Source organism: Macaca nemestrina, chromosome 2 (genome assembly GCF_043159975.1).
Source record: "Macaca nemestrina isolate mMacNem1 chromosome 2, mMacNem.hap1, whole genome shotgun sequence".
In the NCBI taxonomy this organism is placed as follows: Eukaryota; Metazoa; Chordata; class Mammalia; order Primates; family Cercopithecidae; genus Macaca; species Macaca nemestrina.
The window spans coordinates 1118128-1142844 of NC_092126.1; the positions used below are offsets into that span (position 1 = coordinate 1118128).

At 44.4% G+C, this 24717-nt stretch overlaps 1 protein-coding gene and 1 non-coding gene across 2 annotated transcripts in view; one reads left to right on the forward strand and one right to left on the reverse strand.

Moving 5' to 3' along the window:
• The window catches only part of LOC105470763 (transferrin receptor), a 32952-nt gene extending 12424 nt beyond the window's left edge, over window positions 1-20528 (reverse strand). Inside the window, exons 1-13 of the mRNA XM_011722986.3 lie at window positions 20416-20528; window positions 15378-15436; window positions 13480-13681; window positions 12265-12460; window positions 10039-10188; window positions 9416-9518; window positions 7489-7602; window positions 5739-5837; window positions 5211-5350; window positions 3104-3261; window positions 1860-1979; window positions 419-504; window positions 147-210 (exon numbers count right to left, since the gene is read on the reverse strand). Coding sequence (XP_011721288.2) covers window positions 147-210; window positions 419-504; window positions 1860-1979; window positions 3104-3261; window positions 5211-5350; window positions 5739-5837; window positions 7489-7602; window positions 9416-9518; window positions 10039-10188; window positions 12265-12460; window positions 13480-13681; window positions 15378-15413 — 1468 coding nt within the window. The 5' untranslated portion in view covers window positions 15414-15436; window positions 20416-20528. The remainder of the gene's footprint in view (window positions 1-146; window positions 211-418; window positions 505-1859; window positions 1980-3103; window positions 3262-5210; window positions 5351-5738; window positions 5838-7488; window positions 7603-9415; window positions 9519-10038; window positions 10189-12264; window positions 12461-13479; window positions 13682-15377; window positions 15437-20415) is intronic.
• LOC112424795 (U7 small nuclear RNA) lies at window positions 10856-10915 on the forward strand. Its single transcript, XR_003015734.2, has one exon. It is a non-coding gene; the product is annotated as a U7 small nuclear RNA (small nuclear RNA).
• Window positions 20529-24717: the final 4189 nt, after the last annotated feature.

The following is a 24717-nucleotide window of genomic DNA, read 5'->3' on the forward strand; positions in this document are numbered from 1 at the left end:
TTGAACCTGGGAGGCGGGGCTTGCAGTGGGCCAAGATTGTGCCATTGCACTCCAGCCTGGGCGACAAGAATGAAACTCCATCTCAAAAAAAAAAAAAATATATAATTTACCTGAATTCATAAACAGCTAAACAAAGGGATACTTACCAAGCACCGCTTTATCCAGATTAATGTAAGTGAAAGCCTTTAAATGCAAGGATGAAAGGTATCCCTAGAAGAGAAAACACTAATAAGTACAAATCTGTTCATTTATCACATACAGTAGCAATAGGGATTCATTTTCAATTCTGGACTCTATTGAGACTAAGCGCAAAGGCAAAAATGGTAAAATCAAACCTATAAGAACATCATTTCTGGAGGACAGCCTGAACCCACAAGCTCAGGTGCCCAATATGGGAATAGATGATGATAAAGAATACCTCTAGCCATTCAGTGGCACCAACCGATCCAAAGTCTCCAGCACTCCAACTGGCAAAGATAATGCTTCTGCTGGGCTGAAACCCATCTGAAAGAGAAGAAAGTTAGCTTTATCTTGGGAACGGTTATACACGGGCAAGGATGGAAGGTATCCTACTTCAGATGAATCAGAAAGTCTAACTCCAAGATAGCAGATTCCAAAATCTTCTTTTCTGAGCCAAAAAAGAAAAAAAAAATACTAACAAAATCTTTGAGACTCCAGGTGAAAGAATAAAAGAATAAGAATAATTTTTTTTAAGCAACCTACAAAAAGCAATATAGGAGATCTGCAAATAAGATTTCGAGTACATAGCAGGGGCCAGTAGTCGCCCTTTTACAATTTCATTCTTTCAGTTCCTTAACTTCTGGACCCAGAGATCACTGAAAACAGTGTAAGCATGATGATGCACATCTTGAGAATAATTTGCATAGCAGTAAATCAAAACATTGGATTTTTAAAAAATAACTCTAAAATAAAATAAAAATTCACAAATTTAAGTTATAAGAAGAGTTTGCAGAGAAACTACACTTGTGACAGCGCCTTTTGGGGATACATATATCACTGCCCTCCATCCCACCCACTTCCCTCAGTATTTTTTTTTCTCCATTAATGTACTCTGTATTAAATAAAGATAAGCATTGCAATTTGCCCTGTGACCCAAAGATTCAAGAATATGATGATTTTGAATGTGTGGGTGGGTAGGAGTGTGAAAGAGTGGCAAGCAGGACAGAAAGGCTCAAAAATAAAACAGGCGGGGCACGGTGGCTCACTCGTAGCAGTTTGGGAGGCTGAGGCGGGTGAATCACTTGAGGTCAGGAGACCAGCCTGGCCAACATGGTGAAGCCCCGTCTCTACTAAAAATACAAAAATTAGCCAGGCGTGGTGGTGGGCGCCTGTAATCCCAGCTACTCAGGAGGCTGAGGCAGGAGAATGGCTTAAAGTCAGGAGGAGGAGGTTGCAGTGAGCTGAGATCGTGCCACTGCACTCCAGCCTGGGCAACAGAGTTAAACTCTGTCTCAAAAAATAAATGAATAAACATAACAAAATTTCAATAGCTGTTAGGCCTCAGTACATGAGTATAGAGGTATGCTACTGCTTTCAAATAGATTACTTAGGGACTATGGTCCGCCTTATCATGCTGGATACATCAAACTAAGCACTAGGGCTCAATAATCCACTGTCTCAAAGAAACTGGTGATTTTTAGCACAGCTAAGACATTTTATGGAAAGCTGTTTCAAAGAAAAAGGTAGCTACAACAAAAGACAATCTGCCTTGTATTTAAGAACTAGAGTCTGGCATGAGGGAACCACAGGAATGCAGGCAAAGCGAGCAAAGCACAGTACAACATCTAGAACCATCTGTAGTGCACCAATATTCAAAGGAACCAAAATTTGTACTCTACCTTTTAAGACCATATCTGAGAACATCTGGGCAAGTTTCAACAGGAGAGCTGTCCCCACACTGGATTTTGCAGCTCCGGGGCCCCACGCATCTCTCTGGGCCCCAACCACAACATAGTGATCTTTAAAAACAAAAGAGGAAGAATTTAAATAAGCTTCTAAACTTTTCTACAATTAGCACATCAGTAGAAAGGTAAAAGTGCAGTATATGTATTAAGAATAAAAGCACCTTACTTCAAATCTGACTAAAAACTCTGGGAATTAAAAATTCACATGAGAATATTAATTTTACTTTACTAGTAGAGCTACTTTTTTCCTACACTACTAATTAAATTTACTGACTACTTAAGTGAAAGAAAAAAAGAACAGGAATAATTTTTTTTTAAGTAACCTACAAAGAGCAGCAATATGGGAGATCTGCAAATAAGATTTTGAGTATGTAGCGGGGCCAGCAGTCATTTTCTTATTTCTTAGTAGGTTTGGCTATTTGATTGCATTTAAACTCAACTCCAGGGACTGGCAAACTACAGCCTGCATACCCATTCATTACGTACAGTCTATGCCTATTTTCTTGCTTCTACAGAGTTGAACAGCTAAAACAGAGACTGTATAGCCTGCAAAAGGTTTATTATCTGCCCCCTTAAGAAATTTGCTTATCACTGGTCTAGTCAATAACTTAGAATAGATTTTCTAGTCACAATGGTCAATTTTTAACAAGAATTTCCTAGGGCCTTATTACCTCCCAGTAAAACTGACACATAGGCCGGGCACAGTGGCTCACACCTGTAATCCCAGCACTTTGGGAGGCCGAGGCAGGCAGATCACGTGAGGTCAGGAGCTGACCTCATAGAGCCTGACCAACATGGAGAAACCCTGTCTACTAAAAATACAAAATTAGCCAGGCATGGTGGTACACGCCTGTAATCCCAGCTACTGGGGAGGCTGAGGCAGGAGAATCACTTGAACCTGGGAGGTGGAGGTTGCAGTGAGCCGAGATCGCACCACCGCACTCCAGCCTGGGCAACAAGAGTGAAACTCCTTCTCAAAAAAACAAAAACAAAAACAAAAAAATCTGACACATAAACAATTCACTTTAGGACAGATAAGATTAAGCACTTCATAAAACCAAGCCAAGCCAGCATCGTACACTCCCTCCTTCCCTAGCCACATCCTTAAGAACAGCAAAGAAAACAACAACAACAACAACAACAACAACAAAACCAAGAGGGGTGGGGGCGGTCTTTACCTGGTTCTACGAAGCCTTTAATAACTCCAAAGATGTTAAGAATTTTTGTCTCTTTCAGCACATTGCTCACCGTGAGCTTCACACTCTTGTTTTCCGAGGTTACCATCTTACACGTAGAGTCTGTTTTCCAGTCAGAGGGACAGTCTCCCTCCATATTTCTAGAACCAGAAAGTTCTGAGTTATTGTTCCTTGCCCAAAGTTTACTTTTGTCTAGTGAGGCTCTAGATTAAGAGGACATATAAACAAAACTTACTCTCGGGCAGGCGCAGTGCCTCACCCCTTTAATCCCAGCACTTTGGGAGGCCGAGGCAGGTGGATCACAAGGTCAGGAGTTCAAGACCAGCCTGACCAACATGGTGAAACCCCGTTACTACTAAAAATACAAAAATTAACTGGGCATGGTGGCGGGTGCCTGTAATCCCAGCTACTCAGGAGGCTGAGGCAGGAGAATCGCTTGAACCTGGGAGGCAGAGGCTGCAGTGAGCCGAGATCACACCATTGCACCCTACCCTGGGCAACAGAGCAAAATTCCTGTCTCAAAAACAAAAACAAAAACAAACTTACTCTGTAGTGGTGAACCATTTGTGTCTTACTTTGATCTGTAGGCAGCCAACTGAAAACCATGAATTCCTAGTTTAAGCAATATTTTACAAAACTTCCAACTGTCCTCATCTGATATATGCCTTTCCGCCAGATATAGTTATGTAGTTTATATTTGGAATACATACCAAGATGGACTCAAAATGAAGTTCTTTTAATATATAAAAGGATAGTAATACATTTTTATGTTTCCCAACTGTCACCACTAATAAGGATAGTATACATACTTATCTCAGTTATAAAAAATATTCCTCAGCTGGGTGCAGTGGCTCACGCCTGTAATCCCAGCACTTTGGAAGGCTAAGGCAGAATTCCTTGAACCCAGGAGGTGGAGGTTGCAGTGAGCCAGGATCACACTACTGCACTCCAGCCTGGGCAACAGAGTAAGACTATCACCAAAAAAAAAAAAAATCCTATGCTTCCCCCATCTAATTCCTCTGTTACCCCAAATAATAGCTGTTCCTAAGGGGGCTTAATTACACAAATATAGGTTGAAACATTATTATTCCCCTACCACATAAGGGTAAGATGCGTCACTGGCTTCACAGGTTGGTTACGACTTGTAGGTGGTAGGTAGAATGAGTCAACAAAAATCACCTATGCTAAAGGCCTCTTAGCATTATCAATGATCATAGTATGTTACACACTCCTTCCTATGCTAAACACCTCTTAGCATTATCAATGGCCATAGTATGTTACACACTCCCTCCCCTACACTAAAGGCCTCTTAGCATGATCAATAGTCATGGTATTTCACATAGTCCTTACATACAGACGTTCTTCATTTGAGACTATCAAGTAGAATATATTTTCACTATCGAATTATGTTGAAGAAACAGGATCAGAGAGCCTATGTCATACAGGAGATAAATGCTTTCATAAAGGTCTGAAACTCGATCTCTATCCTATAACAGGAAATGAGAAATATGTCCACATCCAAATCAAAATTAATGCTACGTACTGTAACGGAACTGGGCTGTTTTTAAAGAGGAACACTAACACTACAGGGAGGATATCCAGGAGCGCCATGACCATAAATGGTTTCTCTGGAAACCAGCATGAGAAGTGAGGCTTCTCAATCTACAGACAAGGAAACTGGAATCATCCCGTGTTGCTTAGAAGAAAAATCCAGACAAATGGATGTTTCAGGGAATGGGATTTTATCCCAATATGAATTCTAACAGATTCTCTCCACTAACTGAATGGGTTGCCACAGGCATCGTGCCTCAGCACAGAAGTACTTGAGCAGAAGTTATGCCAGGAATCTTGCACAAGGAATTCACTGGGGTTGTAATTCTCCTTATTCTCCTGCATTTGTAAGTCCATTATTAAGATCTCTTTATAGAGAAAAATTCATTTTTATCTATACCAAGGTAACAGCTAACTATCTTCCAAATTCCCAAATGTGGAAAATTATAATCATGTTTAACATTTTAATCAACATATTACCGTTCTTCCCTAACCATAAAACCTCACCCTGCAAGACAGCTTTCAAATAAAAACTTACCCAAACAGCTTTTCTGCAGCAGCTCTGGAGATCGTTTGGACAGGTATATTAGGCAATCCTGACGACTGAGATGGTGGAAACTGAGTGTGATTGAAGGAAGGGAATCCAGGTGTGTAAGGGTCACCTGTTCCCAGATGAGCCTAGAAAAACAAAGAGCAATTCGCTCCATCACATACTTCCTCAAAAGTTCTCTGTAAGATTCGGAGTTGGTATAAGATTCGGATTTGGTATAAGGCTGCAGCCCAACCTTAGTTTACCAACTTGAAGCCTCAAAAATCTGAGTGGCTATACAATGTGACTCCTGTTTTCATGGCACATGGAAATTCTCAGTTCAAGGTACTATTGATAAAGTACTTCTACCAACAAATAATAAAGCCTCAAAGTCAATGTAATCTATCTTCTTGCTTACTGCTAATGCCCTCCCAGAAAAAGAGCATTTAAGGAAGACACAGTGCTATTTCTGCTAAATAGGAATCCAAGAACAATTCAAAGAACTCAAAACGGCGATTTACTCAAGAAATAACTCACATGTCCAAAGAATGAAAGGTCTGCCTTAACAATAGGAAATTTAGTCTGGTCCATATATATCAAGACACCAATTGCATTTAAGCTTTCAGCATTTGCAACCTAAAAGAAAACATATAAAGCTCAGAAAATGAAAATCTGATCATATGAAATGAGAATACATCTTGGACATTATGCTAAAGGCCAAATGGTTACAGAGGACTAAACTCAGAATACTTCCAAATATTTCAAATTGTTTATCTAGTAATGTGTTAATTGTTTCCTGAAAAATTAACTCACTTGTTTGCAAAGTAAGAATAACGGGCCGGGCGTGGTGGCTCACGCCTGTAATCCCAACACCTTGCAAGGCTGAGGCAGGCAGATCATGAGGTCAGGAGTTTGAAACCAGCCTGGCCAACATGGTGAAATCCTGTCTCTACTAAAAATACAAAAATTTGGCCGGGCGCGGTGGCTCAAGCCTGTAATCCCAGCACTTTGGGAGGCCGAGACGGGCGGATCACGAGGTCAGGAGATCGAGACCATCCCGGCTAACACGGTGAAACCCCGTCTCTACTAAAAATACAAGAAAATTAGCCGGGCGAGGTGGCGGGCGCCTGTAGTCCCAGCTACTCGGGAGGCTGAGGCAGGAGAATGGCGTGAACCCGGGGAGGCGGAGCTTGCAGTGAGCTGAGATCGCGCCACTGCACTTCAGCCTGGGGCACAGAGCAAGACTCCGTCTCAAAAAAAAAAAAAAAAAAAAAAAAAAAAAAAAAAAATTTAAAAATACAAAAATTTGCTGGGCTTAGTGGCAGGCGCCTGTAATCCCAGCCATTCGGGAGGCTGAGGCAGGAGAATTGCTTGAAACTGTAAGGCAGAGGTTGCAGTAAGCCACTGCACTCTAGCCTGAACAAAAGAGCAAAACTCCGTCTCAAAAAAAAAAAAAACAAAGAATAACGAAGGCCAGGAGTGGTGGCTCACGCCTGTAATCCCAGCAATTTGGGAGGCCGAGGCAGGCGGATCACCTGAGGTCAGGAGTTCAAGACCAGCCAGGCCAACTTGGTGAAATCCCCTCTCTACTAAAAATGCAAACATTAGCCGGGCGTGGTGGCAGACGCCTGTAATCCCAGCTACTCAGGAGGCTGAGGCAGGAGCATCACTTGAACACGGGAGGCAGAGGTTGCAGTGAGCTGAGATCACGCCACTGCATTCCAGCCAGGGTGACAGAGACTCCATCTCAAATTAAAAAAAAAAAAGAAAAGAAAAGAAAAATAACAAAAACCCATCTAAGACAACCACTTTTTTGAGTCCCACTGTCACCCAGGCTGGAGTGGCACAAGTCACATCTCACAGCCTCCAGGGCTCAAGCAGTCCTCTCACCTCAGCCTCTCCAAGTGTTGGGATTACAAGTGTGAGCCCTGCCACTTCTTTAAAAATGCAGAAATCACCACTGTCCTTTGATATGTTCCAATCTAGTTCCTTGTGTATGTTTGGCTATTTATTTTCCTTTTTATAAAACATGCTTTTAACTGTATTCTGTATATGCATAAAACTGAGTTATACAGACAAACAGCTTTCACTTAAGCATTTCTGATTAGGGAAGTGGAACTTATTTGATTTGCTTAGCACTTTTAATAAATTATATTATCTGGTATGAGAGTTTAAGATCGCTGGTTTTCAGAATGTAAGAATATTAACAAGAAATATAACTTACCTGAAGAGTAAGATACCAAAGTACTGTATTGATTATTTTATATATATAATAACCCACACTCACCTTTTCTGCAAAGGTGATTTTTCCTGCTCTGACAATCACTATAGATCCATTCACAGGAGAGTCTAAATCCTCAAAGTCTTTTTTAGTACCAAAATTAGCATGGACCAGTTTACCCTAGAACAAAGACATTAGATTTAACGAGCATTATGGTATTGGAACAGCTCTAAAATCTTGAGACAAAAGAGTTTTATAGATCAAACCTAAGACAGGCAACCCAAGTAAGAGATAAAAGGAGGCCAAGGCCTAAAAAAGACATGAGTTCTAAAAAACTTTATAATTTTTAGGTCAGAGGTACTAGAATAAAATCAAAAGTTTTAGCCTCCTATGTCTTTCATGCTTTTATTCCACACTGCCTTTCATGTAAAGGGCATTTAGATTAAAGAGGCCTGTGTAGGCTGGTCATGGGACTGGAGGCCTGGAACAATCTTCGCCTTGAGGATATCATAGAAAGAGGTTTTAACCGAAAGACCTGACAATACATCTGTCCCAAAATTAAAATACCATCTGTTACAACAAAGTGACTTGCATACACCAACTTTGGATGTGTCATTATGTTCCTAAGCTAAGAAGAGTCCAGATGAACAGCTATAGACAGACACTAACACCAAGCACCTGAACACAGAAAGCTGGAAGCTGAAGAAAAATCTTCAATGTTCTTTAGCAGAACAATCTACCATCTCTAAACTCCTGGCTTACAGGCAGCCAGGCAAAGTGATAAAGCACAAGTATCCAGAAAGGCAAGGAATCACCACAGACCTGCACCTGCCTCGAAAGGTATCCACTGGAGATGCCCGACTCACAAATGTGATTTTTTTTTTTGAGATGAATTTCGCTCTTGTTGCTCCTGCTGGAGTGCAATGGCGCAATCTCCACTCACTGCAACCTCCGCCTCCTGGGTTCAAGGGATTCTCCTGCCCCAGTCTCCCAAGTAGCTGGGATTACAGGCACCCACCACCACGCCTAGCTAATTTTTGTATTTTTAGTAGACTTCAACATGTTGGCCAGGCTTGTCTCTGACCTCAGGTGATCTGTCTACCTTGGACTCCCAAAGTGCTGGCATTATGGGCGTGAGCCACCACGCCCAACCACAAATGTGATTTTTAAGCTGAAAATTATTCCATCTATCTGTTCTCTATTTCTGTGTTAATTTGACTGTATCTGCCTAAGTTTAAAAAGGTCAAGGGCTGGGTGCAGCAGCTTACTCCTGTAATCCCAGCACTTTGGGAGGCCGAGGTGCATGAATGGCTTGAGCCCAGGAGTTTGAATTCAAGACCAGCCTGGTCAACATGGCAAAACCCTGTCTCTACCACAAATAATAATAATAATAATAATAATAATAATAATAAATAAAAATTAGCAGGACGTCCCAGCTACTCGGGAGGTTCACTTGAGCCTGGGTGGTGGTGGAGGTTGCAGTCAGCCAAGCTCACGCCACTGCATTCCAGCTAAGGCAAAAGAGTGATACCCTGTCTCAAAACAAAAATAAAAAAAGATCAAGCATTAATGAATCAAGCTAAGACTAGGCCCCATCCAAGATGGATATTTAGATCTGTCCCCACAGGGAGGATATGCATTTGTTTAGCAAATACTACTATGTATGGTCAGCCATTCTCCAAAGCTCTGTGACATGGCAGTAAATAGAACTAACCCATGGTTCTTCATTTGGCTCACATTCTAACGGAAACAAAGGTATAGATAATGTCAGGTGCTATCAGTACCATAAAGAAAAAATAAAGCAGGATATGGGGAAAGTAATTAGAGAGAGAAGACATTGCATGTTGACTGTGTCATTAGAGGGTTGAAAACCAAAATATCTCTCGATAATTTACATTTTACAAGTAAATGTATAACTCCTAAGAATAGAAAAGATGAGTTTTGAATGATTCAAGAGGGAAAAGCATCTCATGCACTGTTTTGCCTTACTTACAGTAACTGTTGCAGCCTTACTATATGCCACATAACCCCCAGGATTCTCCACCAGGTAAACAAGTCCACCATTCTTATCAACTATGATCACCGAGTTTTGAGCACTGTTAAAAAGATGAAGTTAAAATAAGCCTAAGGTCATCCTTCCAAAAAACACAATAGCTTACATTTAGTATGTCTTGCATTATTTGGCTTCAGGAAATTTACCTCTAAATCTTAAGCTTAATTTTTATTTTAAAAGCCTTTGGGCCACGTGTGGTGGCTCACGCCTGTAATCCCAGCACTTTTGGGAGGCCGAGGCGGGCAGATCACCTGAGGTCAAAAGTTCGAGACCAGCCTGGCCAATATGGTGAAACCCCACCTCTACTAAAAATACAAGAATTAGCTGGGCATGGAGGTGTACACCTGTAATCCTAGCTGCTTTGGAGGCTGAGGCAGGAGAATCAGTTGAACCCAGAAGGCAGAGGCTGCAGTGAGCAGAGACTGTGTCACTGCACTCCAGCCTGGGCGACAGAGCAAGACTCTGTTTCAAAAAAAGCAACAGTAACAAAAAGTCTTTTCTATATTTAGCACACCTGAAAATAGCTACTTGTATAAAAATAAGTTTACCATCTTTCAACATACCTGTCCTTGACCTGAATCTTAACAAAATGTTGATCACGCCAGACTTTGCTGAGTTTAAATTCACGAAATTGATTTTCAATATACAATGCAAGATTTTCATCTTTTTGAGATCCAGCCTCACGAGGGACATATAAATTTTCATTCAGCAGCCTGGAGGAGAAAATGTCTTTTAAATAAACTTAAGTTTAATTTAAAATAAACATTTAACTCAAGGATTAAACAAATTGTTTTGAAAGCAAAATATTATCCCTCATAGTTTAGATAAACGAACTGTGACCCAAAACTTCTAGATTAACACAAACTAAGAAAAAAAAACTGTGCCCCAAATCTTAATTTATAACTTCACAGCTTCTTTACCCACTATAAAGGACCCCTTCAAGAGCCTCATCATAATGTATCTGCTGAGGGGAAATGAGTAGCTTCCAGGAGATCTACTATAAAGTCAATTATAAAATCTAAGATAGTACTACTGTGCTAAACAGGGTGCATAGTTTCAATTTTCACCTACTTGTGAAGCATTTCTGAATACCCTGAAGCAAAGCTGCTCCTTGGTCTGATCTCCCATCGCTCTTTCTATTTACTCAGCATATTAGTTCTCACATGTTTGTGGGGTGGACTATATTCTCACTTTATCCATAATATCTGGTGTACAGTAAATAAGCACAAAAGCATCAACTAGATGAAGTAGAAAATGCCATAACTTAAGACTAAAGAATTACAGTACCACGCTAACTATAGGAAGCTTGAAAAAAGGAAAAGATAAATTTATTATTTGCACAGAGGCATGGATGTGCAAAGATAGTAAAACTATATGGACAAGTGTTATAGCTCTTAGAATCTGTCTAGCATGCTTTCTGCCTTTTGCCAGAAAGCCCATTAAAAATAAAATAAATAAATATAAAATAAAAATCTGGCCAGGTGTGGTGGCTCACACCTGTAATTCCAGCACTTTGGGAGGCCGAGGCAGGAGGGTCGGTCACCTGAGGTCAGAAGTTCGAGACCAGCCTGGCCAACCTGGTGAAATCCCGTTTCTACCAAAAACAAAATTAGCAGAGTGTGGTGGCACAAGCCTGTGATCTCAGCTACTCAGGAGACTGAGGTAGGAGAATCACTTGAACCTGGGAGACAGAGGTTGCAGTGAGCTGAGATCGTGCCACTACACTCCAGTCTGGACAACACAGGAAGACTCCATCTCAAAATAAATAACTAAATAAATAAAAATAAAAATCTAAGGACAGACCGGCCTGGAAGACATGGTGAGACTCCGTCTCTTAAAAAACAAATTAGCTGGGTGTGGTGCTGCGTGCTTATAGTAGTCCCAGCTACTCAGGAGGCTATGGTGGCGGGATCGTTTGAGCCTGGGAGGTTGAAGCTGCAGTGAGATGAGATCGTACCACTGTATTCCAGCCTCCACCAGAGGGAGACACTGTCTCTGGATACTTATTGGCCTATGGGTTAATTGGTGAGTATCAGCAGAAACTAAGAAGCACTAGAGACTTAAGTCAGGCAGTTAAATTACCCATGATCTAGAAGATGAAAAAGGCTACTTCTGGCATGTGTTGTTTCCTATAAAAGAGAAAAGCTACTGATGCCCTTGTCAACAAAGGAGAGCTTAGTACAACATTATAAGAGGTTAAGAAGAGCCAGGCGCGGTGCCTCACACCTGTAATCCCACCACTTTGGAAGGCCAAGGCGGGCAGATCACGAGGTCAGGAGATCGAGACCACCCTGGCTAACACAGTGAAACCCTGTGTCTACTAAAAACACAAAAAATTAGCCGGGCGTGGTGATGGTCGCCTGTAGTCCCAGCTACTCGGGAGGCTGAGGCAGGAGGCAGAGCTTGCGGTGAGCTGAGATCGTGCCACTGCACTCCAGCCTGGGCGACAGAGCAAGACCCCTCAAAAAACAAAAAAAAAAAAAAAAAAGAGAGATTAAGAAGAAAAATCAGAGCCAAAGAATGACAGCAAGCAATAAGCTACAAAGATCAGGAAAACATCAAGGGCCTATGAATTTTTTAAGAAAAAGGAGACTCCCTAGAAGTTCTACCTTTTTTCCTACCAGTATAGTTTCAGTTCTTTACAGGCCCCTCACCCTCTTTAGCTAAACATGGCAAGTCTTGTCTTCTCTGAAAAGCCATTCCCACAGTGTCACCATTATTGTTTCCCTGCAGCCTATCATAATTCCTGAATTACTCATCTAGATACTTGCAAAGTAGCTCATGCTCACTTGATGGTGCTGGTGAAGTCTGTGGTGTCCAGTTTCTCTGACAACTTTCTCTTCAGGTCGTCCCAGTATAAGCGCGGTGCCGCAGGGAAGTCCTCTTCTGGCTCCTCCCTCGCTGGAGACTCGGTGCCTGCCAGTCTCTCACACTCAGTTTTTGGTTCTACCCCTTTACAATAGCCCAAGTAGCCAATCATAAACCCTAAAGAGACAAAGTTCCAGAGCTGAACTCAGAATTTCACTTGTGATCCATCCCTGTTAATACTTTTCAGGTAAGCCTTGAAAATACTGGTTTTCAAATTCTAAGTAGTTTTAAAGTATATAATGCATCTCAGTTTTGTATACTTTAAGCCACTTAATGAACTGTATACTAGCTTTATTGCAAATAGTTACCTATTCAAAACATAGGTACTTTTTCCAAAAGACCTCCTTGAAACATCAGACTGAGCTTCTACACCACCAGTATCCTGTGTATATGTTTTAGTGTAACATTTGTTTCCTGGTGGAGTGGTAGCAAACAAAAAAATACATAAATAAAAAGAAAACACTTGCTCGTCGCATTGAAAGAATTCATGGGTCTCTCTCTCCAACCAGACTAAATTCAATGACAGGTATAGAATCTACTCATGATTGTCTTCCTAGTGGGACTTAAAAAGGCACAAAGTGGACGGGTGAAGTGGCTCGTGTCTGTAATCCTAGCACCTTCGGAGGCCAAGGTGGATGGATCACAAGGTCAGGAATTAGAGACCAGCCTGCCCAACATGGTGAAACCCCGTCTCTACTAAAAATACAAAAACTAGCCAGGTGTGGTGGCGCACACCTGTAGTCTCAGCTCCTCAGGAGGCTGAGGCAAAAGAATCGCTTGAACCCAGGAGGCAGAGGTTGCTATGAGCCAAGATCACGCCACTGCACTCCAGCCTGGGCGACAGAGACTCCATCTCAAAAAAAAAAAAAAAAAAAAAAAAATTAGCCGGGTGTGGTGGTGAGCCCCTATAGTCCCAGCTACTCAGGAGGCTAACGCAAAGAATCGCTTAAACCTGGTAGGCAGAGGTTGCAGTGAGCCAAGACGGTGCCACTGCATTCTAGCCTAGGCAACAGAGTAAGACTGTCACAAAACAAAACAAAACAAAAAGGCACAAAATAACTATATGCTGAACTGAAATAACAGACTTCTCAGAGTTGGTTATGGAAAATATTGAAGTTTGGAATGGTCATTCTTACCAATCAAGAAAAAGATGATCACGGCAATAGTCCCATAGCAGATATTTCCACCACACCTTTTTGGTTTTGTGCCATTGGCCTTTGTGTTATTGTCAGTATTTTCTTCTTCATCTACACCAAGTTTCATCTCCACATGACTGTTATCGCCGTCTACTTGCCGAGCCAGGCTGAACCGGGTATATGACAATGGTTCTCCACCAAACTGTTTTGGGGAAAAAGGCATGATGAAGAACAGGCACAGGAATGTTTAGGAAAAGCTTGCTTAGGTATATGCTTGTTATTGGGCCATTACTATGACTTGCTATGTATTCCTCAGTGTTTTCCTTTCAAACCAACATTCTTCCCTGGGCCCAGTCAAGGGCTAGTTCACACTGGTCTTCTCAATCAGTCTTTCCTTTTCTGTAAATGGTTTTTTGGTTTTTTTTTTTGAGACAAGGTCTCCCTCTCTCTCCCAGGATGAAGTGCAGTGGTGTCATCACAGCTCACTGCAGCCTCAAAATCCTGGGCTCTACTGATTCTGCTGTCTCAGTCTCCTGAGCAGCTGGGACTAGGGGCACAAATCACTTTAGGATACTATGCAGTAACCCAGACCATGATGCTGGCGGGAGCCAGGGAACAAGAATAAAACAAGGTTATAAATAAGCAGAAATTCTGACTAAGCATAAGATAGAAGACAGAAAAGAGAGAATAGGCCGGACGCGGTGGCTCACGCCTGTAATCCCAACACTCTGGGGGGCCAAGGCAGACGGATCATTTGAGGTCAGGAGTTTGAGGCCAGCTTGACCAACACGGTGAAATCCCGTCTCTACTAAAATAAAAAAATTTAAAAATTTAAAAATTAAAAATTAAAAAAAAAAAACAAAACACCAGCTGGGCATGGTGGTGCACGCCTGTAATCTCAGCCACTCAGGAGGCTAAGGCAGGAGAATTACTTGAGCTCAGGAGGCGGAGGTTGCGGTGAGCACTCCAACATGGGCAACAAGAGCCCACGCTGAGACTCCATCCCAAAAAATAAATAAATAAAAGAGAGAATTGAGGTCTAGATAGTGTGTCAAGAGTTAGGCTCCTTTTCATCATGTCCTGGATGGCTGTCTTTTCTGTATGTTCTTTCAGCTTTCGCTCATACTGTCTACTCAATGTTTCTTAAAATTTCATTTTTTTTTTTATAGAGATGGGATTGCTATGTTGCCCAGGCAAGTCTCAAACTCCTCAAGTGATCCTCCTGCCTCACCTCCCAAAGTGCTGGGATTACAGGACTGAGCCACCACACTTGGCCTCATTCAGTCTTTGCTTTTTTTTTTTTTTTGAGATGGAGTCTCCCTCTGTGACCCAGGCTGGAGTGCAGTGGCGCGATCTCGGCTCATTGCAACCTCCACCTCCCAGGTTCAAGCCATTCTCCTGCCTCAGCCTCCCGAGTAGCTGGGACTACAGGCGTGCGCCATGACACTCCACTAATTTTTTTTTTTTTTTCTTTTTGTATTTTTAGTAAAGATGGAGTTTCACCGTGTTGGTCAGGCTGGTCTTGAACTCCTGACCACAGGTGATTGACCTACTTCAGCCTCCCAAAGTGCTGTGATTACAGGCGTGAGCCGCGACGCCCGGCCAACTTTGCTTTTTACCTCTCTCACTAAGGAGACATTTTGATCAGCGCTTTCTTTAGTTCACTTTGTCTACTCGGCTGCCCCTCTACCACACCCAGAACCACGCTGAGAATTCTTCCAAGACCTTCTATAATCAACCCTATTGAAGGCTGAACTCTGTGGGATCAGTTATGCCTCAAGACCAATTCAAATGTAAATGAATACCTGATAATAGATTTGGGTTATTATTTCATGCTTCAAGTCATGCTTGTATATTTCACATTCTTGCAGACAGAAATACAACTGAAAATATCTTACCAAGTTAGAGAATGCTGATCTAGCTTGATCCATCATCCCGAACTGCCACACAGAAGAACCTAGGTATCAGAATAGAGAATTATTGAGAAAGATACTACTGTATCACATTAGTGAACTTTCTATTACCAGGCTAAATGTTGTATCAAATTTTTAAAATACCTTATCACTTTTCTAGAAAAGGCATTTAACCACAATTTACATGACAACTAAATTAAGTGTGATCCTTTTTAATACTTGTTATATATGTATTTCCTTTTTTTTTTTTTTTGTAGAGACAAGGTCACTCTATGTTGCCCAGGCTGGTCTTGAACTCCTGGCCTCAAACAATCCTCCCACCTTGGCATCCCAAAGGGCTGCGATTACAGGTATGAACCACTATGCTCTGAGTAGACAAAGAAGTGACACATACTGCCGGGTGCGGTGGCTCACGCCTGTAATGCCAGCACTTTGGGAGGCTGAGGCTGGTGGATCACCTGAGGTCAGGAGTTCGAGACCAGCCTGAGTTCGAGACCAGCCTAACCAACATGGTGAAACCCTGTCTCTACTAAAAATACAAAAATCAGCTGGGCATGGTGGTGTGCACCTGTAATCCCAGCTACTCGGGAGGCTGAGGCAGGAGAATCACTTGAACCCGGGGAGCGGAGGTTACGGTGAGCCAAGATCACACCATTGCACTCCAGCCTGGGCAATAAGAGCAAAATTCCGTCTCAAAAAAAAAAAAAAGTGACACACACAAAAAGACAACAGACTATCACTTGAAAAAATTAAGACTAAAGCAGACAAGACCAGTTATGCTACGAACACCACAAACCATCTTCAATGGAAAGGGGAAGAAATCCTGATTCTGACTGAATAGTTCTACAAGTGATTCGATCTTTGACACAAAAAGAAACACGAAACACAGATCTGCTATTTTATAGATGAAGAGGCCACTTATCAGAGAAACTAAGTGGCCTGTTCACGGCTGAAAATTGATAATCTAAGTGAAGTTAAATGGGTTACTGGGTTATAGAAATTGTATTCTCATCTCTGGAAATTTAAGACATTAACCTTAACTTCTGTCAAAGCAAAATACATCTCTGTAATCAAAGTCCTATGTTAAGTTAAAGGCCTTAACTGAAATCTGAATTTTCGGTTTGAGGGCATCTAGATACGTGAAAGTGATATGATCCTGAGATTTGCAAAATGGACATTTATTGGACTATTTTAAAGCTTTTCCTACATACGAGTACACTGAGAGCATATTAAACGCGCACACGGCACAAAGCCAGCTGTGAGGTATATGCAAACTGTAAAGCAAAGGGTATGATAACTGGCATTAAGAAAAAGCTTTCTGGCCGGGCGTGGTGGCTAACGCCTGTAATCCCAACACTTTGGGAGGCTGAGGCAGGTGGATCACGAAGTCAGGAGTTAGAGACCAGCCTGGCCAAGGTGGTAAAACCCCCATCTCTACTAAAAGCACAAAAATTAGCTGGGCGGGCTGATGGGCACCTGTAATCCCAGCTACTGGGGAGGCTGAGGCAGGAGAATCGCTTGAACCCGGGAGGCAGAGGTTGTGGTAAGCCAAGATGGCACCACTGCACTCCAGCCTGGGGGACAGTGAGACTCCATCTCAAAAAAAAAGAAAAAAAGTTCTAAAACCCATTACAAAAAAACTTATTTTTAAATCCAAGCTTTAAAGACCAGCGTCCATATGCAATGGGTCATATTCTTAGAAGCATAATCTTTTTTTTTGAGACAGAGTTTCAGTCTTGTTGCCGAGGCAGGAGTGCAACAGCATGATCTCGGCTCACTGCAACCTCCGACTCCTGGGTTCAAGCGATTTTCCCACCTCAGACCCCGAGTACCTGGGATTACAGGCGCCTGCCACCATGCCCGGCTAATTTTTGTATTTTTAATAGAGACAGGATTTCACCATGTTGGCCAGGGTGGTCTGGACCTAAGGTGATCCACCCACCTGGCTTCTCAAAGTACTAAGATTAGTTACTTGACAAGAACATCCCAAGGCGTGAGCCACTGCGCCTGGCCAGAAGCACAATCTTTTGCCCCTTCTGTTACAAAAAGCTTATCACTGCCACCACCAGAGCAGTAAGGACCCAATCACTAGAGCAGACCTGGAAGGCCCCACCCTGAACCAATTTTAATCATCCTTTTCCAGGAAAAAACATCTTGCAAGGTTTGACACTCATCTGAACCATCATTCCTCAAGTTTTCTAGTTTTAAATTAATTTTAAGAACACAAAGCGATGGCCGGGCATGGTGGCTCACACCTGTAATCCCAGCAACACTTTGGGAGGCCGAGGCGAGCAGATCACCTGAGGTCGGGAGTTTGAGACTAGCCTGACCAACATGGAGAAACTCCATCTCTACTAAAAAAAATACAAAATTAGCTGGGCGTGGTGGCGAATGCCTGTAATCCCAGCTACTGGGGAGGCTGAGGCGGGAGAATCACTTGAACCCAGGGGAGGTGGAGGTTGCGGAGAGATCGCACCATTGCATTCTAGCCTGGGCAACAAACGTGAAACTCCGTCAAAAATAAATAAATAAATAATCTAAGCTACTTGTGTATCTTTGGTGTTCTCAATGGTGACTGAAAACAATTCAATTTTTCACATTAATAATGAAGTTCAGGTAGGCAAAACGTAGCCCCACATTTTGAACTATGAAATGGAACACATTCACTGCCTAACCACTTCACTACCCTCTATTTTCTCCAAAATCTGACAGAATCCAGCCCATCTTTTTACCCACTAACATTCTTCTCTGTTCCTTGAGGTCCTCATTTCTTCCAGGCTCAGCTCAAGGGCCATCTCTATGAAGCCTTCTCTGACTGACTTCCCTATCCTGTAATAACTGGTATTGAACGACCTGATAATGAGTAAAAATATTGTATTTAACAGTACTGGGGCATGCTTGATGCATGAGATTCCAAATGATATGAAAAATATAATGAAAACATTGGACCAGTAATCTTTTCCCATCCCAGCCACTCTTCTGGTTTAGTAGGGAGGTTCTTTTTTTGTTTTTGAGATGGCATCTCGTTCTGTGGCCCAGGCTGGAGTGCAGTGGTGCCATCTCAGCTCACTACAACCTCTGCCTTCCAGGTTAAAGTGATTCTCAAGCTTCTGCCTCCTGAGTGGCTGGGATTACAGGTGTGCACCACCACACCCAGCTAATTTTTGTATTTTTAGTAGAGATGGGCTTTCCCCATGTTGGCCAGGCTGGTCTCGAACTCCTCACCTCAAGCGATCTGCCTGCCTTGGCCTCCCAAAGTGCTGGGATTACAGGCATGAGCCACCATGCCCTGCTAATTTTTGTATTTTTAGCAGAGGCAGGCTTTCACCATGTTAGTCAGCCTGGTCTCGAACTCCTGACCTTAGGTGATCCGCCTGCCTCAGCCTCCCAAAGTGCTGGGATTACAGGTGTGAGTGAGCCACGGCACCCAACCAAGAATCAGTTTTAACATAAATTGGATTGTGATCCAATTCAGGTTTGGCTGGGAACCTTGCTCCATGACATGTAAATACATTATCAGAGGCAAGTAACTGCCTCGCCTGAGGGCACAGTTAGCCAAACTGCTGTGTATCCAACGACCTTCAACACAGGCTAGGTTTACAGCCACCATTACTTGATAAGAACATCCAAAGGAAATTGAAGGATGCCGTGCTCTATATAACCTTGCAATATCGATGACAAAAATTATCTTAACTCTGGATTTTCTTGAGAAGCATACTGTAACCCAAAATTGAGGGCGGGGGGTGGGGGGACCAGCAGGGTCCACAAACACTCTAGAGAGCTTAACCTTAATTTTCACAGTAAGCTTAGCATACAAGTATGGGGTGGCCAAATACAATTTCCTACTTCAATCCTCTTATCAACGGGGAAGAAAATGGAAAAAGCTGCAGAATCCAGTCCCCGGATAAGTGACTTACCCAAGTCTCTACAAGCAGTGAGCAGAGGGAAAGCGTTAACCGAAAAAAGCCGAATCAGAATGTATTTTCTTACCCACCCTCCCAACCTTAAAGAACTGTCCAGCAGAATGTGACACAACGGCCTCTCGGGCGCCCATCAACACAGCACAGCCCTCTGACCACACCGCTAATCTCCAAGTGTCTTTCACCAGTAAGACTCCCATGGCTCCCGTCTTGTCGTGAGAACTGCTAGCAATATTCTTAATGTCAGCACCTGCGGCGTTCCGCCGGATTCTGCCTTGAGAAATAGAATCCACACACGGCGAACAGGCAGAGCGTGGCGAGACCAGCTGGTACCAGAGCCGAAGGGTCAGTTTACAGAAGCCCGTATCTCATTAATGCCTGTAACACGCCAGGTAACCGAATCGGGGACGGCTCTGTCCCCTTCCGCAGTGAGAGCGGGGCCTGCCCGGAGCCCGGGGAAGCGAAGGTTTACAAGCCCAAGGTCACCCACGGATCCCAGCCATTCCCCGGGGCGACTTCCTGGAGCAGCCACGTGTTCCCCGACGCCGCACGCCGCGCAGCTGCACCGGGACTGCGCCCGCGCTCCCGGACCCGCAGCCCGGAGCCCGCGCACGAGGGCCTGCAGCCTGCAAGGGCGAGGACCCGAAGTCCGCGGGGCTGAGCGACGTGGGGTACACCTGCTCTCGTCCTCGGAGCAGTAAGAGAAGCCATTCGTCGCTCTGTGACTGAGGCGGCGGGCAGGAAGGGACGAGAGGCGAAGGGACGAGAGGCGAAGGGACGAGAGGAGAAGGGACGAGAGGCGAAGGGACGAGAGGCGAAGGGACGAGAGGCGAAGGGACGAGAGGCGAAGGGACGAGAGGCGAAGGGACGCCTCTCCGCACAGCCGCCCGACCCCGCTCGAGGTGCCGCCACAGCCCCTTCCCCACAGGCTCGCGGCCCCGCTCCATCCCGGCCGCCCCGCCTGGGGCCGCGGCCGCCTTCCCGCTCCCCGCGCGGCCCCCTGTGGCTGCTGGACAGCAGCGGAGCGGCCGCTCCAGCAAGCCCCGCAGGACGAAGGCAGGACACGAGGGTCGGCGTCGTTCTAGAAGCCCGCAGTCACTCACACTAGCGCGTCCTCCGTCCCGCGCCGCCTCAGCCGCCACCCGATATCACGACGCTCTGAGGGGATGGCGGCCCCGAACCGGCGGTTTATAGCCTGGCCCCGCCCCCGGCCCCCCGGGGCCTTGCGTCACTTCCTGAGGCACGTACGCTCGGCGAGGTGCTCTGACAGATCGCCTGGGGGCGGGGATGCGCGCGCACCGGGCGGGGCCCTCCGCGGAGGGCGCTGCGGGCGAGGCGAAGGCAGAGGGAAAAGGCGCCAAGGCAGCAGGTGCCCCGAGGAGCCGCGCGATGGGCGCGCTGGCCTCTGCCTCGGCGCCTTCCTCCACCCTGGCAGCCTGGCAGCCTCCGCCTGACCTTGACCGACCTCCAGTCCCTGCAGTGCAAGGTCAAATCTGTTGGCGTTGACGCTCAAATGTTGGATACTTGCACTGCAGCAGTTCCTTAAAATGTATGTGCAGGATGGAATGTTAGGTAACCATTAAAGCCGCTCTTGTGAAGATGTATTTTGCAGCCTCAGAAATTCAAAAAGGAAAAGAAAAGCAAAATGCAAATTTTTGTTCAGAATATATACAAGCTGCACTGTAACCAAGAGTAGCGGAGTGCTTTGCATAATGTTTAATGCATGAGGGAATAAAAGGGAAAATAGAAACAATCGGGTGATAGGATTGTAGATTAACTTTCGTTTTCATTGCCATTATTGCTGTTACTGGATTGTGCAGGGCATAACAAAATTCAATTCTTATCACCGTTTAAACTCTTTCCAAACAATCACACCCTCTCCCTCCCTCTGGTCAGTAAACTGCAGGCCAGGGAGGTAGTAGCTACAATGCAAGAAAACAACCCAGACCTTAAAAGCATTGCACATAAACTGACCTTCAGCGCCCTTAGGGACACAGAACAGTGTCCCTAAGGACACTGTGTTGCTTCCTTTAAGAAGCAAATCTGTTTCTCGGCCTTGGGCTTTTACTTTTCCCTTTATTTTTTCTGCTCTAAGATAAAGTACTTGGGATTATCTCACCGCCTTTCTCTTTACTCCCATTCTCTGAAATCTCTCTCCCCAGAGAGAAGTGTTTAAAAGTCATTGAGTTGCCGGGCGCGGTGGCTCACGCCCTAATCCCAGCACTTTGGGAGGCCGAGGTGGGTGGATCACGAGATCTGGAGTTCCAGCCCAGCCTGACCAACATGGTGAAACCCCATCTCTACTAAAAAAAAAAAAATTTTTAAATTAGCCGGGTGTAATGGCGCGCGCCTGTAATCGCAGGAGGCTGAGGCAGAAGAATCCCTTGAACCCAAGAAGTGGAGGTTGCAGTGAGCCGAGATCGCACCATTGCACTCCAGCCTGGGTAACAGCAAGATTCCGTCTCAAATTTAAAAAAAAAAAATAATTTGAGCAGGAGCATTGCTGCACCTTAAATGATCTACTCAGGAAAAGGTTAAGGACGGACTTCCACAGAAGGCCTACCTTAATATTCAGACACCAGGCCTGCTCCCCTCTGCTCTTCTTTCTTTATTTTTTTAATTATTAATTTTATATATTTGTGTTATTATTATTTTTAAGAAAGTGTCTTGCCCTGTCACTCAGGCTGGAGTACAGTGGCATGATCTCGGGCTCACTGCAACCTCTGCCTCCGGATTCAAGCAATTCTCCTGCCTCGGCCTCCCAAGTAGCTGGGACTACAGGTGTGCACCACCACGCCCAGCTACTTTTTGTACTTTGAGTAGTGATGGGGTTTTATCATGTTGGCCAGGCTTGTCTCGAATTCCTGACCTCAGGTGATCTGCCCACCTTGGCCTCCCAAAGTGTTGGGATAACAGGCATGAGCCACCGTGCCCAGCCTATTTATTTTTTATTTTTTATTTGACGCAGTTTGCTATGTAGCCCAGACTGGTCTTGAACTCCTGGGCTCAAACAGTCCTCCTGCCTCCGGCCTCCCAAAGTGCTGGGATTACAGGCATGAGCTACTGTGCCTGGCCTTCTGCCTTTCCTTGACTGAAGTATCTTTTAAAAAGAAACAAACTATGCTGGTATTTGCCGGTGAAGATCTTATACCCTCATGGAGGACGTAGGTTTAGGTGGACATATGAGATGGCTAATCCCTGTAATCCCAACACTTTGGGAGACCGAGGCAGGTGGATCACCTGACGTCAGGAGTTCAAGACCGGCCTGGCCAACATAAAACCCCATCACAACTAAAAATACAAAAATTAGCCTGGCTTGGTGGTGCACTCCTGTGGTCCCAGCTACTCCAGAGGCTGAGGCAGGAGAATCATTTGAACCCGGGAAGGGGAGGTTGCAGTAAGCTGAGATCGCACCACTGTCCTCCAGCCGGGGCAACAGAGCAAGACTCTGTCTCAAAAGAAAAGAAAAGAAAAGAAAAATATGCTTAGGAGACATTTAGAGGCCAGGACCATTTGGACATGAAAATCCAAATCTGAAAAATTTATATTTGCTGAAATAAAACCATAAACATGACACTAAAGGGGCTGTCAATTATATTTTTATTTTTATGCTGTTATTAGTATTAACAGACACTGCAATTAAAGTCCATTTATTAACACTTTGACTATTTATTTATTTATTTATTTATTTTTGAAACAGTCTTACTCTGTCACCCAGGCTGGAGTGCAGTGGTGCGATCTCGGCTCACTGCAACCTCCACCTCCGGGGTTCAAGCAATTCTCCTGCCCCAGCCTCCAGAGTAGCTGGGATTTGAGGCCTAAACCATCACGCCAAGCTGATTTTTTTTTTTTTTTTTTTGTATTTTTACTAGAGACGGGGTTTCCCCATGTTGGCCAGGCTAGTCTCCAGCTCCTGACCTCAAGTGATCCACCTGCCTCAGCCTCCCAAAGTGCTGGGATTACAGGCATGAGCCACCATGCATGGCCTATTTTTTTGAGATGGGATATCACTCTGTCGCTCAGGCTGGAGTGCAGTGGCGTGATCATGGCTCACTGCAGCCTCCACCTCCCAGGCTCAGGTGGTTCTCCTGTCTCTCAGCCTCCCAAGTAGCTGAGACCACAGGTAAATGCCACCATGCCTGGGTAATGTTTAATATTTGCAGAGACAGAGTCTCCCTTTGTTGCCCAGGCTAGTCTCCAACTCCTGGGCTCAAGGGATTCTCCCACCTTAGCCTCCCCAAGTGCTGGGATTACAGACATACCAACCCTTTGTGACTGAAGGCTTTGCAGAATCTCCCTCCTCTGCAATTTCAAGTAAATGAATATAAATTTGTCTTGTTTTGTTCCAGAACCTTTACACGCTAAGAGGCAATACAAAGGTTCATGCCAGGAAGGTAGCGTTACGGGTAGAAGTTCAAATGTTTTATTTTTTATCTGATTTTCATTGTGGTTATTGTTGCCATTATTATATAGCATTACCTCTGTTTGGGCTCAGAAACCAATACCCCAAAAATACAGCATTTTGACGTGCTGAACTAAAGAAACCTCAAGGCCTCTCTGGCCTCCCACCTCCACCTACAAAAGCACAGAGTGAAGTTGAAGTTCCTCTGTCTTCCTGAGATCCAGGCCCACCAGAAAGGAGCAGCTGGTTTTTTCTGCCCCTCTCTGTAAGACCAAGAATGTCACCACATCTGACAAATTAATCTGTTTCCTGATCCATTCATTCTCATTCTCCCTGGTAATCTCCTCAATAGAATTCCTCTTCTGGGCTGGGCACAGTGGCTCACACCTGTAATCTCAGCACTGTGGGAGGACAAGGCAGGTGGATCACCTGAGATCAGGCATTTGAGACCAGCCTGGCCAACATGGCAAAACCCCTCCTCTACTAAAAATACAAAAATTAGGCCGGGTGCGGTGGCTCACGCCTGTAATCCCAGCACTTTGGGAGGCTGAGACAGGCGGATCACAAGGTCAGGAGATCGAGACCACCCAGGCTAACACGGTGAAACCCCGTCTCTACTAAAAATACAAAAATTAGCCGGGCGAGGTGGCGGCGCCTGTAGTCCCAGCTACATGGGAGGCTGAGGCAGGAGAATGGCGGGAACCTGGGAGGTGGAGCTTGCAGTGAGCCGAGATCACGCCACTGCATTCCAGCCTGGGTGACAGAGCGAGACTCTGTCTCAAAATAAATAAATAAATAAATAAATAAATAAATAAATAAATAAATACAAATATTAGCAGGGCATGGTGGTGCATACCTGTAATTCCAGCTACTTGGGAGCCTGGGCAGGAGAATCACTTGAACCCAGGAGGTGGAGGTTGCAGTGAGCTGAGATCGTACCATTGCTCTCCAGCCGGGGCAACAGAGCAAGATTCCATCTCAAAAAAAAACCAAAAAACCAAAA